Raw genomic sequence first — 17552 nt, 5'->3', positions numbered from 1 at the left:
GGCTTCAAAGAGAAAAGTCGATGCTCTGATTGCATCTGAGCAGGGAGGGAGACCGGAAACACGGGATTATATCCTTTACAGGAGCAATGCATTCACTGAACATTTTTCATACTCAAAACATAAATGAGTTTACTGCCATGTTCTCATCTGAAACACACACTTTTAGAGTCGGAGTGAAATATTGTCGTTTTAAAATCCATCACTGTTGCTAAGGTTAAGAGTTTTTAATGGCCCCATTTTATTTTGGAAATGAAGGGATTTGAACCAACAGAAACTGAGACTTTTATTTTGGAAATTGCAGGCTATTATTTTAGCGTGGATGAATAGAAACTCAGACTTCTGAAAGACAAATTGAAACTGTGACTTAAATTTTGAAAACCGCAGGAGTGTGAATTAATGGAAAGAGACTTTATTTGCAGATAATTATTGTGTTTTAGATGATATCTGATACGCAGGTAAAACACTCCTCTGCAAGGAGGTTGTTTGATTTCTGTTCAGTTTTTTTTTTGTATTTGTGATGTTTCCTGTTTTTCTGTTGCCATTCATCCTGTCGTCTCTGTCCTCATCTCCTCCTTCGTTTCCTCTCTCCTGTCTTCGCTCGTCTCTGCTCATGGGCATTTCTCATCACAAACTGTCGTCCAGTTTTAAAAATACCGGGTGACAAACAGGAGCAGCTTCAGTGCTGGAGGCTGAGGTCATTAATGAGCAAACAGGAAGCAGCTGCTGCCTCCAACTAAACTCCGAAGCCACCAGTCAAGTATTTTGCCCAGTGTCATCTGTTTTGGTTTTTTTTCAAAATCACACAAAATTCATGGCCAGTATTTTGTATTTAGCCCATATTTTGGGCATAAATACATGTCCGTAGATAAATTAAAATGACGCATTTCAGTAAATGTGTCCCTCTTCTTTTTGGTCTCTATTACTTGCTGGTAACTACTAAATCAGATGCCTATTGTACACATGCAGAATTAGTTTATAGTGATAAAGTATCCATATTTTAAAATTAATAAATTATTCAATTTGTCCACACTACATGGCACAGTTGATTCTCCATACATTTACTTTATTGATGTGTGAAGTTTCTCTAAATTTAGGAGGGATGACAATGGATGGTTGATTATCATGATGATGAAGGTCAGAGTGCAGCTGCAGCCTCATTTTAATGTCACACACAAAAAGATGTCCTCTGGCTCTTTCGTGTTTTAACACTTTTTACTGCTAATGAGTCCGAGAGCAGCAGAGAGAGAGAGAGAGGGAGACACAGCCAGGCAGTGAGCGAGGAAAGGGAGGCGGGGTGAGTTAAAGAGGAGGAGCAGCAGAGTGGTGGGCTCGCTCACTCACTCACTCACTCAGTCATTTGCAGGATCACAGCTCAGATGGAGGAGAATCTGATGGGATGACGATGTTTTGCTGAGAGAGAGAGAGAAAGAGACACCCTACACTCAGTTTCCACGGTGACGGCATCCCTCCCACCGTCCTCCATCATCTCTGCATTCAGCTGCTGTAGAACAGTCTCTGTCGTCAGAATGGGAGATAAAGGAACAAGGTAAGTGTGTGTGTGTGTGTGTGTGTGTTTTACATTTCTCTGTGTGTGTGTGAAGTGCAGCTGGTTGTGTTTTACATTTCCCTCACATTGTTCTGCTGGTTCCTCTGAGGCCTTTTAAATACTGACAGCGTGTGTGTGTTATGTAACGCTCTGTCAGAACCTCCAGCAAGTGTGATGTCTGCAGGCTTCTTCTTTTTCAAATATGAGCAGTATATTTGCCTTTATTTTGAGGTGTGTGTGTGTTTGTTGTCTGTTCTCAGTTTAAAAACTAATGTCTACTGTTAATTATCTGCAGTGATGTATTTAATATTTCATTGTTCCTTCACGCCACCGCCTCACATGATGTCACCAAAACCAGTTGATCAGTCCAACATCAGCCAGTGTGGACTAGTCCTGTCCACTAGAGAACAGTAACCCCAGAAAGTAATCCACTATAGAACAGCAACCATGAGACAAGTCTATCAGAAACCAGTTCAGAACATATGGAGAGTCCTCTATCTCTCTGTCACTGTCCACTGATCTACAAAATCCAAACACTATCAGAATTCTATTTACCCACCAGTTAGAATACAACAACACACCGACCAGTCACAATAATACAACAACACACCGACCAGTCACATTAATACAAAAACACACCGACCAGAAACCAGTTCAGAACATATGGAGAGTCCAGTCACAATAATCAGTCTGTCACTGTCACAATAATCCACTGATCTACAAAATCCAAACACTATCAGAATTCTAGTCAATAATACCCACCAGTTAGAATACAACAACACACCGACCAGTCACAATAATACAACAACACACCGACCAGTCACAATAATACATCAACACACCGACCAGTCAAAATACGTCCATAAAACCAAACAATCAGAATGCATCTACATGAATGTGATTAGCACTTTAGATGATGAAATGACATGTGTCTGCATGGAGTTTGCTTGTTTTCTTCGTGCTTGTGTGAGTTTTCTCCGGGGTCTCTGATTTCTTCCCACAGTCTAAAAACATGCAGATTTGGGGATTAGGTCAATTCTAAATTGACCGTAGGTTAGAGTGTCCAGGGTGTACTCTACCTTATCGTCCTATGTCAGCTGGGGTTGACACCAGCGCCTCCCACAAGCCTCATGTGGAGGATAAAGTGATAGAAGACGGATGGAAGGACGGACATCACTTATTGTTAATATTATCTACAGCAAACCTCCTTTAGAAGGCAGAGTGTGCAGAGCTTCATTCAGAACTTCCTAGATGAAGTTTCCTTTAGTGCCACAATAATGCAGTCATTATGTGTGTTATTATGGTTTTATTATGGTTTTCTGAAGACAGGACGTGATCACAGTGAATTCAGTGCTTTATTGATGTCACACATAATATCACACTGTAACATAGAAAGAATCTTCATGTAGAAGAGAAACAAACGTGCATCAGCATTATAATGATGTATTTTAGGTTCCAATTAATGTCAGTGACTACAGACTTTTATTTCTTGTTTGACCTGGTGTCTGCTGTGGAGCTGCTGTTGTGTTCTGGGTTCAGAACACAACATCTCGTGTGTGTGTGTGTGTGTGTGTGGGTGTGTTTGCAGGCTGAATGATCCAAGTGTGTTGTGTCAGGAGCATATTAATGAGCTGAGTGTGATTGGTCGGACATACAGAGCAGCTCTGCTGCTGCTGCTGCTGAAGTAATTTCACTGAGTGAAACCATCATGTGGTCGAAGCTGATAAGAACAGTGAAGTTGTCATGGCGACAAGGGGCAGATATTTTAAAAACTCACACATTTTATTTCTGCATGGTGCAGTCTTTGTGTTGCCACTGAGGAGACAGAAAATGTAACAGTAAGATATTTTAAAGTGATTTTACAGTTTTGTGGTTGTCAGTACTGACTTTGCTGTGAGCAGAAACCACGATACAGGCAGGCACATGTTCACACAGGGACACAAAATGTACATCATTTATGATGGAGGCAGCAGTGAATGAAGCGCTGTGATGTAAAATAACTGATTTTCTTCACAGAGTTTTTGTGGTGAGAGAGTAAACAGTTTACTAAGTGACGCAAACTTCAGTGTCCTGTTGGGAAAAGCTGTTATAATTTGATGAGCCTTTGTTAAGTGGGTAAAATCCATTTTTCCACGTGCCCTCACTGGCAGCCATGTTCGCTGCGAGCATTTAAACTATCAATAACAGAAATGATATGAAATAGAGCAGAAGATTTTAATGTATCGTATTCAAAACACCATGATTTGTATAATTTTTTTAGTGATTTATTAGAGCAATGTTATGGGCCACACGGTTGGTATAGTAGTTAGCACGCTTGCATTTCCAGCACGAAGACCTGGAACAAGGGCCTTTCTGCATGGAGTTTGCATGTTCTCCCCGCGTGTGCTTGGGTTTTCTCCGGGTTCTCCAGTTTCCTCCCACAGTCCAAAAACATGCAATATGGGGATTAGGCAAATTGGACACTAGTTGTGAGAGTGGACGGTTGTTTGTCTCTATGTGGCCCTGTGATGGACTGGTGACCTGTACAGTGTGTGACCCCCGCCTATCACCCTATGTCAGCTGAGATTGGCACAGCACCCCCGCAACCCTCATGTGGAGGATAACTTAACATAGTGTCTAGTTTGGTCAGTAGGGGGAAAAAACAACATCATTTCAAAATAAAAGTGTTAATTTAGATGTAGAATGATAAATAGTTCACAATATAAATGAAATATATATTTATGATGCAAAATGAATCTATTAATAAGAAAAAAAACATACTGAACTAACTCATTATAACTTGTTATGAAGAGTTTGAGACCTCTGTGTTAAATGGCATGTTATAGCATACTGCTGTTAGCATTTAGCTCATAGTTCATGCTGATGTACAGGTAGCTGACGATTAGTGCTGACCTTTAGGACAAGAGAACAGAGAGTCAGAGAGGAAACCATAATTGTCCATTAATTACATCACTTCCTGTGAAGACTCAGAAGAAAAAGACTGAAAAAAAAAAAATCACCTGTGCCATCACAATGTCACGGAATTGGCATCAGTGTGAGTGTGTGTCGTACGCTCAGTGTCAAGGGAGTCTTCTTGTTATTGATCAGTAGGTATTTCCTCACTGTGAGAGCCTTTGAATGTTCAGCAGCAGCAACAACAGACCTGTCAGAGGAGATAACTTTTATTATTCTTCCTTCAACCTTCATCAAACACAGGTGAAACGTTGTTTATAACAAAGGTGAGAAAGGAAAAATATATGTCACTTTTTTGATCTGAAAGATTGAATAACACTTTTGTGTTCCTTCTGGAAATAAAGTGACAGGACATTAGCTCCCGTTTGATTGTCTCAGTACCGTTTCTGTGTTGGTTGTTAAACTTTAATTGGACTAATCGCAGGGATGATGGCAAGTAGGTAATTGCATGCTGAGCAAGCTCCCAGGAGTCCCAGCAGTTTCCGGGAAAACGGCGGCGTCCTGATGCTGCTGATTGATGAAGCGCCATTCAGAAGGAAGCTGAAAGCTAATGGAGCCACACAGCTAATTTATGACTGAGAGGAGGAGAGGGGGAAGTTTAGAGGAAACCACTGATGATGATTGACAGCAGGACATCCCACAGTGTCAGTCCTGGGAGGGAGACTTTTTAGTAGAAGGAAGTTTTTGGACTTCTTGTTTAATATTGTCATTTTTGTTAATCTTGGACTTTTTAGTAAAATGTACACACACACATATAATTTTAATGAAATATGAAATTTTTAAGTAAGCAATTTTAGTTGGTATTGGACACTGGTAGAGGTTTCAAAAAGAGGACGTCTTTGAAAAGAGGCAGAAGCGTTTCTTGGTTTTTGCAGAAAATATCGTCTGTAACAAACACAGTGATGATGGATGTTGGCTTCATGAATTAGGTGGAGCTGCATTCACTCGGCAGTTGCCTGTACCTGGTGGAGGTTTCATTTGAAATGCTGCTCACTCAGTTAAATGTGGAATTGTTGTGTGTTACTGAGCTGCATTGTGCATTACTTTCCTTTTGCTGCTCAAATTCCAGAGTGGAAGTGCAAGGTTTTGCCAATAAAAACGTGTTGTCTCTGCCTTCTCTTTGTTTTCAGGGTGTTTAAGAAAGCAAGTCCTAATGGAAAGGTGAGTCCTGTTCATTTTATTCTATTAAAGTACTGTACATTAACATGTGAAGACACGGTCCTGGTTGTGACTGGCTATTTTATGTACTGTCCTTCAGCTCACAGTCTACCTGGGGAAGAGAGACTTTGTGGACCATGTTGACCTCGTAGAGCCTGTTGGTGAGATTCTAAAGACAGTTCTCCTCCAGCATTTGTTGATTCAAGTCATCCTTTTTTTGCTTGTGAACTTTAACTTTTTTTTTTTTTTTTACTGCAGATGGGGTTGTCTTAATTGACCCAGAGTACCTGAAGGAGAGAAAAGGTGAGAAATGTCAACCCATTCAAATGAAAACAAATGTTTTATTTAGCTCTAAATGCAGATGGCGACAAACTGATGACATCTGAACTTTGAGTTTAATTTTGCTTTGTGTCTTGCCTCTTAATGTTGTGGATGTTCCTCCTGTGTCCTCCATCTTTGCTAAGTTATGTAGTTACTCAGTGAAGCATCCAAATATCACATTTTTTTATACCAATTACCAGCTGAGAAAATATTGAGCTCTCAATGTAACACGATTATCACCAGCGTTAAAATACAGCGGTGTAAATAGGCCGAGTAAAGACTTTTCACAGGAGCCAGATTTTATTCCCAATAAGATAATTTGGTCCCTCATCATCTTCCACTTCATCACACGCACTTCAGATCTAATCTCTTTTTTGTTATTTGTTTTATATTCTATACACTCTATACACACACTACATTTCCTCTAAGTAGGAAGCTCTCACGGTTTGAGAACCATGGCTTTAACTAATTCAGGACTGAGCCTAAATTGGCACAAGTCTAACTGACCCTCCCTTTTTTTCTTCTCCAGTGTTTGTCACTCTGACTTGTGCATTCCGTTATGGACGCGAGGACTTGGACGTCCTTGGGTTGACGTTTCGGAAGGATCTGTTTGTGGCTAACATCCAGGCATTTCCTCTGCTTCCCGAGGAGAAGAAGAATCTGACTCGGCTTCAGGAACGCCTGATTAAAAAGCTGGGAGAACATGCATACCCGTTCACCTTTGAGGTACCAAGTTTGCCAAGTTCATCCACCTTGTGCCATCAACTACATCCAGTAGTCCACAGAGAAATCTAACTTTTAATGACCCTGACATATTCTAATGTCATCTAATATAAGGAATCAGATTGTATACTTTAGCCATAAAAATGTATCAAAAAATTAACCAAAATACTGATGTTTTATTATAGCTTACGCTAATAGCAATCCATTACTTTAGAAATCATGCTGCAGCAAAACCAATGTATTATAACTTGATTTCAGCTGAATCCCCCTCCCACATCACATCTGTAATTTGTAAATACATGGAGCTGCATTTGACCGGTTTTGCTCCATTTGATTGTGATTGGTGGGAATTGTTAGGCCACACCCACCCACTGAATCTAGAAGATACCCAACATCTTAATAATAATAAGAGTGTAAATTGACATGCAAGGCTTTCGTTGAAGAACTTAAGAATGGCACCATTGCCAGTTTCAGGTTTTAAGAATTCACTGCACACTTTAAATCCAAGGAGATCCAGCAATATATCACATAACATGACAGACTAAAAATATTTCATCCTTATAATACCCCTCGGTGCTTTGCATGAGTGTGGAAACAGCCGAAGTGGACATTATTCCACACCTGCAGCATTATAACATCTTGTAATGATGCAGAAGTTGCTATCCAGATTAGCAGCTTCAGCAGTTAAGGGCAAACAGGAGACTTAACGTACAATAATAATGCCTATAAGTTTGTTAGCATGTCATAGTGTGTCTCAAAGTACAGAGAGGCTTTATGTTTTGTTCCAAGACACTTCCACATCAGTAACACGCATTTTTGTTGTAAGTTATTTCCCTGAAGTGTCCAAGTTTCCCCTTAATTGCTAACCAACTCCACTTTTTAATGAAAATAGCCACTGAAAAGACAAGTTGCCTGCCACACTGCCTGGTTTATATGCTGTTGTTTATATATGTCTAAAGTATAGATGTGAACTAGTGCCACTTCCTGTAAAAATGGTGGTGTTTTGGTTGTGTGACGTCAGTCAAATATATTTATTTCTGCTTTGAAAAAAGACAAGATGTTGAACTTTATTTTCATATTTTTGTCAACTTACAAAGTGTCACAGAAACATTAAACTTTGGAAATCTGGAAAAATTCATTCATTTTAACATGAAAACAGTTCAACAAACAAACACTTACTGGGACAAAAAAACAGAATGAAATGTAAAGTTTGTGTCCCTGAATTATTAAACATAAGATATGTAACAGTGGCTCCAAGTGTTAACTACAGTGTGTTGACATTTGACCACATTTCCCATGATCCTTTTCAGGTGGCAAATAATAATGAGGGTTGACTAAAGCAATTAAAGTGGAGGGAAATGAGCATTGATGAGTATAAGTGTTGAATATTTTCACTACTTTATACATTTATAATGTCAAATTAAGTTATGTATTAATGTACTTTATTAGTTATGATAGTAAAGTAGTAGTAGTAGTAGTAAAAAACACTTTTAGGATCACAAGATTTGTATTGCAACGTTTTTATTGAAATAATATATTTTCCAACGCTAAAAGTTTTCTAAAATGTTAAGTTGTTTTTTTTTGAAAAATATTTTTTAAAAGTTACATAGTCTCTCTTTAAGTATAATAATAAGGTCAAATCCGGCAAAGAAAATGCAAAGTGTGATGTGTTATATTGTTGAGGTATTTTTCCTTTTCATGTGTCTTCAGATTCCTCTGAATCTGCCATGCTCTGTCACGCTGCAGCCTGGACCAGAGGACACTGGGAAGGTAAAGATCTACTTTGTTAATGTTCAGTCATGTCGGTTGCATTAATTATATCATCTGTATTTAAATAAATACACAAAATCTAAAATTATTTTTCTCGTCCGCAGGCATGTGGCGTTGACTTTGAGGTGAAGGCTTTCTGTGCAGAAAATGTAGAAGAAAAGATCCACAAAAGGTAAAAGTGGTTGAGTGGCAGTCCACCCCTGAACAGAGCTTTGAGATTAATTATGAATGAAAGTGTTTGACTCGAGCATTAGAAGCTTCCTGCTGCAGGGTGATGACTTTACTGTCGACGAACACTAAACCACAATAATCCAGGTCAAGTCAGATGCGTAGCCTGAATTTAAATGTTGCTGTGGTCATAAGATCAATATGCACGTGCATACTGTCATCATCAGTCAGTGAATCGTGTCACTTCAATTAAATGGATGTATTAAGTTGAGACAGTGTGATGTGTTGATGTTGTAGGAACTCAGTGCGTCTGGTGATCAGGAAGGTGCAGTATGCTCCAGAGAAACCTGGTCCTCAACCAACTGCAGAAACCACCAGGCAGTTCCTGATGTCGGACAAACCTCTGCACCTGGAGGCCTCTCTGGACAAGGAGGTGACAACTGAGTGTACTGCAACAAACACACACACACCTCATTAAACACATACTCACACCTTGACAAACACACACACACACAGGGGCGTGATTCATCTCCTAAATGACACAAAAGGGACCTTCACCACCCTGCCTTTCACACTTTGATAAACACACCTCAAATTGAAAGTGTAAATGCCATTGATTTACAGTTCAACAAAAGTTTACAAACTACCAATTAAAACCATTAGCCTAAAGTTTCATGGTTCATTCATTGCTGCTTTGAAATTACAAAGCATTTGGCAGGTCTATTCATTAAAAAATGCAGCATTAGCTTTACCAGATAATTGGCTAACGCAGTATCGCAAAACTTACTATGGAGCATTAGCTTAATCACATAGAATTAGCTAAGGTTATATTAGTTAAATTGGACAAGTTTAATTTCATCATTACCTAATTAAGCATTAGCTTTATTGCATATTTATTAAATGCAACAGTATCTAAGATACACCATAAACCAAGACCGTAGTAGCGAAATCTTGTCAGCTATCAGAGTGTTAGTTTGACACATCTAATGCAGCGTGTCCACCTGTAAGTTAATCCATGTGTGTCCATCAAAATAAATTCCTGAGCAGAAGATTCGTCTTTTCTCATCCGTTACATAGAATCGGCTCTTAGAGCCGGCTCGTTCGCAAACAATACATCAGTAATTAGTTGTGGTTTAAGCTCATTATCATTAGCCAACTCTATGTTATACTATTTCATGTGCCTGTTCTCCCTCAGATCTATTACCATGGTGAGCCCATCAGTGTCAATGTTCACGTCACCAACAACACCAACAAGACCGTGAAGAAAATGAAGATCTCAGGTACAGTATCCTGCCTGTGCATGTGTGTGTGTGTAGTTGTGTCATTAAAACACTGCTTTGTGTGTCCACAGTGCGACAGTATGCAGACATCTGCCTCTTCAACACAGCTCAGTACAAATGTCCAGTTGCCACTGAGGAGTCAGAGTGAGTTTTATTAATTTCAGTCATTTTTGCCACTTTGTAAAATCACTTCTTTAAAGTCATGTCTAGCATTTTCTATAGGTCGTCAACTCATGAAAAAATGACAGATGGTCTATGAAGTCTGCCCCACACTAAAGGATAATTGGCTAGACTTCAGTCCGGATCTGGCCTTTCTGACAACTGTGGGTGTTGATTTGAACAGATTATCTGACCAAATGATACTATAGTGTGAGGGATTAACAGACGCAATTTTATTTTAACATCATCAGACGCATCAGAGTCTTCCCGATTTCTAATTTATAAGTTCGGTGTTTTCAATCAGATTTGAAAGTGTGGGGCAGGCTAAAACTAATTCTAGTAACATAACCTTATAAGGCTATTAGAGAAAAGAGAGGGAGTGAGGTATGTATTGACCATTTACACTGTAGGTATTTTTTTAAGAGGACGACAAGCTGTAACTGTGGTAACAGCTGTGTGACATGGATAGGGTAACACAAACTTAGCACAGTTTACATTAATTGCATCAGACTTTATAACAGAATATAAAAATGTAACTCAATGCACTTTAGTTTTAAGGCTGTAAGACATCTAAAGGCCAATTTGCAGTTTTTGTGTTCATCATTCCACTGAGGCCCGCTATGGTCCATGTGTCGCACCCATATGTTCTGCCATCCACCAAAGTCCACGTGCAACTTAAAAGGTTGTGACTATATCCGGAAATAGAGTAGAACATAGGATCAGTTACGCATGTGTGGGCATGCATTTGAGACTAGAATGCAAAAGAAACACTTACTGTGGACACGTGATGTGGTTAAGTATGGAAAAGCCTTAACACCCTTCTTTGTTGGAGTAGCACTAATGCTTTTATCAGTAGTGGAGCTCAGTTAGTCCTGTAGGTGGCAGCAGAGAAAATATGATATGCCTATTAATTAATCAAATAGGTCAATCGACTGGGGAAATGAATGAACCATTTCCCTTTAGTCAAAAAAAGGAAAACATATGAACAATACAACTGATTTTTATATATATCAATATATAAATTACCTCATTGTGAAACTGAGTCAACAAATTTTATAATTATTATAAAAAATGCTTCTACTTCTTCAGTGATGTTGTAGCTCCCAGCTCAACCTTCTGCAAAGTCTTTACCCTCACTCCATTTCTGGCCAACAACCGAGAGAAAAGAGGCCTTGCTCTGGATGGAAAATTGAAACATGAGGACACCAACCTGGCTTCCAGCACACTGTAAGTCCAACGTTAATCATGATGCTTTCCTGGCCTGTAACTGAGTTGTAAATTGCCATGTCTACATTTATTCTTCTGTGTCTTGAGCAGGTTAAGAGAAGGAGCCAATAAGGAAATCCTTGGTATTATTGTGTCATACAAAGTCAAAGTTAAGCTGGTCGTGTCTCGAGGCGGGTAAGTTCATTTAACTTTTACTCAACAAATTAAGGATTGCCCTTAAGAAGCTTTTAAGTCCAACTGAAATTAGTTTACATATTTGGTGTGTATTAATCAAGAAATAAATGACTTTAACAAGGATTTCGATTTTTCAGTGATATAGTGTTGTTCTGATTAGATGGAACATGAACAATAGAATCCATCCATTGTCAATTTCGTCTACTTCTCTAAGGTCAGGTCACGGTGGTAACAGGCTAAACAGGTTGCTCCAGATGTCCCTTTCCTCTCTGTCCCTTTCAGCTACTTCTAAGGGATCTCAACATGTTTCCAGGCCACATAGGATAATTTATCCTTCTAGGTGGTTCTGGGTTTGCACAAAGTTTCTTCTGAAAGACCTCCAATAGGAGGCACCTTGAGGGCATCTCAATCAGATGCCTGAACGACTTCAGCTGGCTCATTTCAGTGTGGTTCTAACCCTTCTGATGTTTGAACTCCTCATCCTATCTGTATTGTTGCATTTGCACTGACTGTGATGCAAATTCTTAGCAACAGAGTCACTGCACAAGACATTGGTAGGAAGGTGCTTTATAGTCATTACATATCCCTACACAATGAAATTCATTTTGTCAACAATCATCCACTTAGCAGCATTTTAAAGTACTAGCTTAAAATAAATACTAGGATAAAATGTCCTTAGGTCAGTAAATGGTCCTCTATAAAGAGAGTCCGGTTGAGCAGCTCAGAAGTGCATTCACAGCCCTGAGGAAAAAGCTGTTCCTCAGACAATTTGTTCGTGCCTTTATGGCCCTCACTCTGCCTGAAGGAAGACTGTCAAAGAGGCAGTGACACGAATCCTGCAAAGACATGAAATACGTATTGTTTCCTACAGTTTGTCAAACTGAACTATTTGAACTCAAGTGGAAAATGTGCGTGATCCAGTGTCATGAAAGCCAGTCAGCATTGTGTTTCTGCCAGTGTTTGGATGTATCAGAAATGGAGGAGGGTGGTGGGTGGGGAAGAAAGTGAGCAAGGAAGTTCCAATACTTGGTACTTTGTGAAAATAGTTGTGTGTCACCTGATTCAAGCTGTTGGTTACACTTCACCATAAATATACTAAGCTTACAGTGGCTTCAGAAGAGTAGGCGCCAGTATTGTTTAGTCCTGTTTCTTGCACTTGTAAACATGAATGATCTGGCATCCACAATCACTGGAAAAATTGCTTCATGTTCAGTGTGACTGCACCACAAGCCTCAACCCTACAGAGGAAAGTCAAAGGCCCTTTCTCAATACTCACGTACGCAAGTATGTACTTGCGTACTTGGGAAGTACATACTTGAGAAGTACGACATGAGTACATATTCGCCAAGTACGGGAGTACACAAGTATGTTATCTTCAATTGGAACAACAGCTACTTCCTTGTTCTACTGTTTGAACTTTGTTCCGGGACACAGAAAAAGATTTATTTCAGGTTTATATTTGTATTCTCTGCTGCTATGTTCCACTGAAATGCATTCTGAGATACATGGCTTTCCCAAGTACGCTCAAGTCACCACCCGATGCATACTTGGTAAAACAGGCGGAGTGAGAACACTTCTGGGTATGAGAACCGTACTCGCTGCTCGCGTACTTGAGAATTGGAACAGAACTTGGACTGAGGCTGATGACGTTTCACAAGTATGGATATTGAGAAAGGGCCATTGAGTTCATTAGCTCAAGTGAGCGTTTAAATACACAATAGATTGATGCAATTCACCTGTCAGTCTCCCATTCCATTCTCCCCTCACTCGTGATTAAGACCCCAAGTTGATTCAACTCCTCTACTTGGGGTAGCAACCACTATCTAGAGAGAGTAGCTCGACCTTTTCCAGTAGAGAACTATGACCTGATCCTCATCAAACCACCTTTTCTTGGAGATCAGGTTCCGATGAAGCCAACAGAACCACATCATGTGCAAAAAGCATAGATTCTGAGGTTCCCAAACTGGACATTCTCCTCACTGCAGCTGCAGCTTGAGTTCCAGGGTCATGAAAATCACAAATGGGTGACAAAGGGCAGCAGCAGCCCTGGCAAAGTCCAACATCCACTGCAAGTGTGTTGGACCTTTCTTTGAACAACACAGTAAAAGTTTGTAGATATTATAATGTGGATTTAAACTTGAGTTGGACGTTAAAGCGCTGAATGAATCTGCAGATTGTGTTCACCCCTCGTCATTGTGTGGTTGTGGATATTTTAGTTCTCTGCAGATGGCATTAGTGTGAGAGAACTCTGAAATCTGAAATCTGCTTGCATCCCACAACATTTCCACCATGACAGATGATGATGTTGTCAGTTGAATAGAATAGAATCACTATTCTAATGCTGTGATGTGTTTTTTGGTTTCAGGCTCCTGGGAGATCTTGCGGCGAGGTAACCTTTCATGCACTCATTCAGTTAATGTTTTTAAATACCCTTGGTTATTATTATTATTATTATTATTACTGTTAATAATAAATATTTTAATTTTTAATCCAGAAATTTGCTTTTCAGTGATGTCTCCGTGGAGCTGCCCTTCACGCTAATGCACCCAAAGCCATTAGAAGAGTTGATCTACAGAGACGGTGGGTGAAGCAGGTTTTGTTTCAAGTAATAGTTCAAGTTTTTTGAAGTACATTTGTATGAGATATTATGACTCCCTTGCAGAGAGCCAGCATAAGACGAGTATGCTTGTTGCAGGCGGGGACACCAGGAAATCTTTTATCCACATAACAAAAGGCTCATCTAATAAAACCAGTCAACTTGAGTCTACAACATTTTAACAATATGTTAACACATAATATAGTGACCCACTGCTGCCTCCATCAGTAAGTTCAAATGTGTTATTTTGTGACTCAGATTTACGACAGTGAGGTAAACTTAACAAACAAGGCAGTTGTAGACCAGCAGTGTCTCCATGAGTGACATTGGTCTTGACGAGTTTACAGTTTAGTGACACAAAAGTCTGTTTTCTGTTGGAAAAGGCCGTCTAAATGTGAGATGGAACAGTTAACACAAGATATCATTGATGCTTTATTTTAACTTTTGTTAAGTGGCTAAAATCTGTTTTTCCTGGTGTCCCTACTGGCCAACATCTATTCTCTCAGACCGAGACTTTGGCATGGGGGCGCTCACTGTGCACTCATTGCTGACTATGTGTCAGTTCCTCATGCAAACACACTTCAAAAATCTGAACTATCTCTCTAATGGAAACAAAGTTAAACCAGATGATGCTTCTCACATATCTGAGATGTCTCTTCCTCAGAAGTCTCCACTGTCTGACAATGGCTTTTCTCTCTCTCTCTCTCTCTCTCTCTCTCTCCCTTTCTCAGCTCCAGATGAAGCTCCAATCGACACAAACCTAATTGAGTTTGACACAAAGTGAGGAGCCGTCTCTCTCTCTATCTCTCTGTCTCTCTGTCTCCCGCCCTCTCTCTCTGTTGGCTCTTCCTCCTCTATGATCCTTACAGCTGAGGGTTTTGTCTTCTTCTGCTGAAGCATTAATACTGATGGCCTCAGAGATGGATGTGTCTCCAGTCTCAAGTCTTAATGTGTCCAAATGCTAATGCTGCAGCAGGAAATGGAAACTTAACAGCCTCGGAAAATCACTCTAACATCAGCTGAGGGTTTTGATTTCACACAGAAAATATTTTATCAATTGTCAGAAACTGTCAGACTGATGATTACTGACTAATAATAATCTTTCTTGGCAGTCGAATTTTGCGTAAATGCGGGACCCTCAGTTTTGAAAATAAAAATCTTATCTATTTGTCCACACTGAAATTCAACCCCACAGTTTCAAAATAAAAGTTTAAGTTCCATTTGTTCACACTAAAAGGCAACCAAGAAGTTTTCAAAATAAGTCACAGTTTCTTTTTGTCCAAAATAAGAAAAACACAACCCGCCGCTTTCATAATAAAAGTCACAGTTTCTGTTCATCCACACTTCAGCATAAACGTTGAAGTTTTCAAAATACAAGACATTTACAAAACCCTGTAATTGCGTAGATACCAGGTGCAACAACAGCAAAAACATTCAACACGTTGTTGAATTTTTAATACATCTTTTCTCTTAATCTCAGTTTTTGTTGCTAGATCATGAGTTTGTCAATTATCTAGATTTCATCCCTCAATATTGTTCTAAGTGATTAACTTCCATATCACTCTGCCTCCCTCCCGCCCTTAGCGACGATGACATCATCTTTGAAGATTTTGCCCGCCAGCGTCTGATTGGAGCAAATGACAAGGATGAGGACGAGGAGCCAGTGGACTCACCCAAACTGAACGACAGATAAAGGCGAGAAGCCTCACCTCTGCTGCTGCTGCTGATGGAGCTAATGGAGGTCTTACCACAGTCTGGATGCCCTCTAAAAACTTGGCGGTGCTGTGTATGTGTTCTTGTTCATGTTCGTCGTCTCTCTCTGCGTCCTGCCGGGGTGCCAAACCTAGAATACCACAGCCTAGACATCAGTTTAGTTTTCAGACAGTGCCATACAGCTGACGCAGTGAACTGGCGGTCAATGTGTTGTAACAACGGCTGGTAGCATGCCTCACCTTGTTCTACGTGTTTCCATTAGGGATGGAACAGGAGTACCGTTGTGTTCAGATTAGTTATGATGTGTTGTATCAGAGGGTCTTCATAAACAACAACACTGCCACCCCTGGTTGATGTGTTCACCACCACAACATGGACGTCAGCTGACAGAGCTTCAGTGTCCAAGTGGACAAAGCTGCAAAGCAAGGAGATGGGTCTGCAGGACGTCCCAACTTGCTGAGTAGACCTTAAGCTATCAAGAGAGCCACGAATCAACTCAGAGGATCCAGTGGCCTCATTTGCATGAAACATGTTAACATATGATTTTTTAAATTTAAAGATTTTTCTGCAAGTACAAGTGTCTCTGAATGCAACAGTCCCTGCTGTAATGTACATTTATTTTACAAACGCAAGTTTTATTTGAACATTTATTTGAAATGAGAATACTTTATTAGTGTTTGTGTGTGTGTGGTGGACTGAATGAATCATTATAACAAGATGAGAATAACGCCCAAAATGTCTTTATTATTTATATTGTTAGCTTTTATTTTGCCAAGGCCTTCGGGAAACTTTAGTTAAGTGCAAAACTTAATGATGTGTTTCACTGTTAAAAAGAATCTGATACTGAAACTTTTCAAAAGCTATAATAATAATTTCTACAGTGTAAAACAGACAATAACTAAAAGTTTGTACTATAGTAAAACTATGGTATTCAGGTCCAACCTATTTAAGCACATGGCCAAAATGAGATTGATGAGATTACTATGGATATTATTGATTTTTTTCATAGGCAACAGATACAACACTGGTTTGCTGCTCACGTGTTCATCTATAGTTCTGTATTTCCTGGGGTGGTTTTGTAACCCAGATGCTGTTCCGTTTGCCTGTTTTGGGTCTCGTGGTACACTGTCCCTTTAAGAGTCACGGCGGGAAACAGCAAGTGATCCGGAAGAGAGTGCGTTTGTTTTGCTCACTGGACTGAATGACGTGGCGACAGCAAACCTTTACCTGTCTGTGTCCAGATTCAACCTTCAACCTTCTCTCTCTAGTCACAACTTCGTGCGATGTTTTCCTGCTAGGTGAGCACATAATCTAGTACCCATGTGATTGTATTTATTTGAAAATAAATACATTTTTTTCTCTGTGTGACTTTTGTTTCTATGAAGCTAAAGGGCTAGCGTTTGCTAATCGCTATAACCATGTTACCACAAAACCCCTCTGAATGGCCTGCTGATGCATCTACCGATAACCCTGCAGTCGACCAGTTCTGGCTATTTCCCCCTCCACAAAAGCAGCGATTACCTCAAGTCTGCAACTCTCCTCTTCTAAAACAATAGGTTTGAATGTTACTTTTGTACTATTATTATTGTAAATTTCTGACTTTCATCTCGTAAATTTACGACTTTATTCTCGAAGTCTGTGAATTTTATTTTGTCAATGTGGCCCTTAAACTCCATCTTAGTGGAGAGACATCTGTAGGGATAAAAGCATCAGAGTATAAACACGTTGATTATTTCAATAATACTGATTCATAAATCTTCATTCA

General features: G+C 39.7%; 1 protein-coding gene across 2 annotated transcripts; it reads left to right on the top strand.

The window, feature by feature from the left end:
• The first annotated feature begins 21 nt into the window (after positions 1-21).
• Positions 22-17152, top strand: arrb1 (arrestin, beta 1). Of its 2 annotated transcripts, XM_044032471.1 has the most exons (16): positions 22-1546; positions 5629-5659; positions 5757-5817; positions 5915-5959; positions 6507-6703; positions 8411-8470; positions 8575-8642; positions 8936-9071; positions 9834-9918; positions 9990-10062; positions 11167-11304; positions 11395-11478; positions 13844-13867; positions 13988-14058; positions 14806-14854; positions 15659-17152. In XM_044032471.1, exons 1-16 carry the CDS (start codon positions 1527-1529, stop codon positions 15765-15767), a joined length of 1251 nt encoding a protein of 416 aa, XP_043888406.1. In that variant the 5' UTR covers positions 22-1526; the 3' UTR covers positions 15768-17152. The 2 variants fall into 2 exon arrangements, with proteins under 2 accessions (XP_043888406.1, XP_043888407.1); XM_044032472.1 differs by lacking the exon at positions 14806-14854 and having other exon boundaries at positions 15659-15776.
• Positions 17153-17552: the final 400 nt, after the last annotated feature.

The sequence above is a fragment of the Solea senegalensis genome, linkage group LG8, assembly GCF_019176455.1.
Source record: "Solea senegalensis isolate Sse05_10M linkage group LG8, IFAPA_SoseM_1, whole genome shotgun sequence".
Lineage (NCBI taxonomy): Eukaryota > Metazoa > Chordata > Actinopteri > Pleuronectiformes > Soleidae > Solea > Solea senegalensis.
Note: the sequence above shows the minus strand (reverse complement) of the source record. Positions and strands in the feature narration are given on the sequence as shown.

Excerpts from the sequence above, each read along its gene's own strand:
- arrb1 (XM_044032471.1), top strand. The coding sequence starts at position 1,527 with ATGGGAGATAAAGGAACAAG. Across the intron at positions 6,704-8,410 it reads CATACCCGTTCACCTTTGAG|ATTCCTCTGAATCTGCCATG; the intron begins GTACCAAGTTTG and ends ATGTGTCTTCAG. Across the intron at positions 9,072-9,833 it reads AGGCCTCTCTGGACAAGGAG|ATCTATTACCATGGTGAGCC; the intron begins GTGACAACTGAG and ends GTTCTCCCTCAG.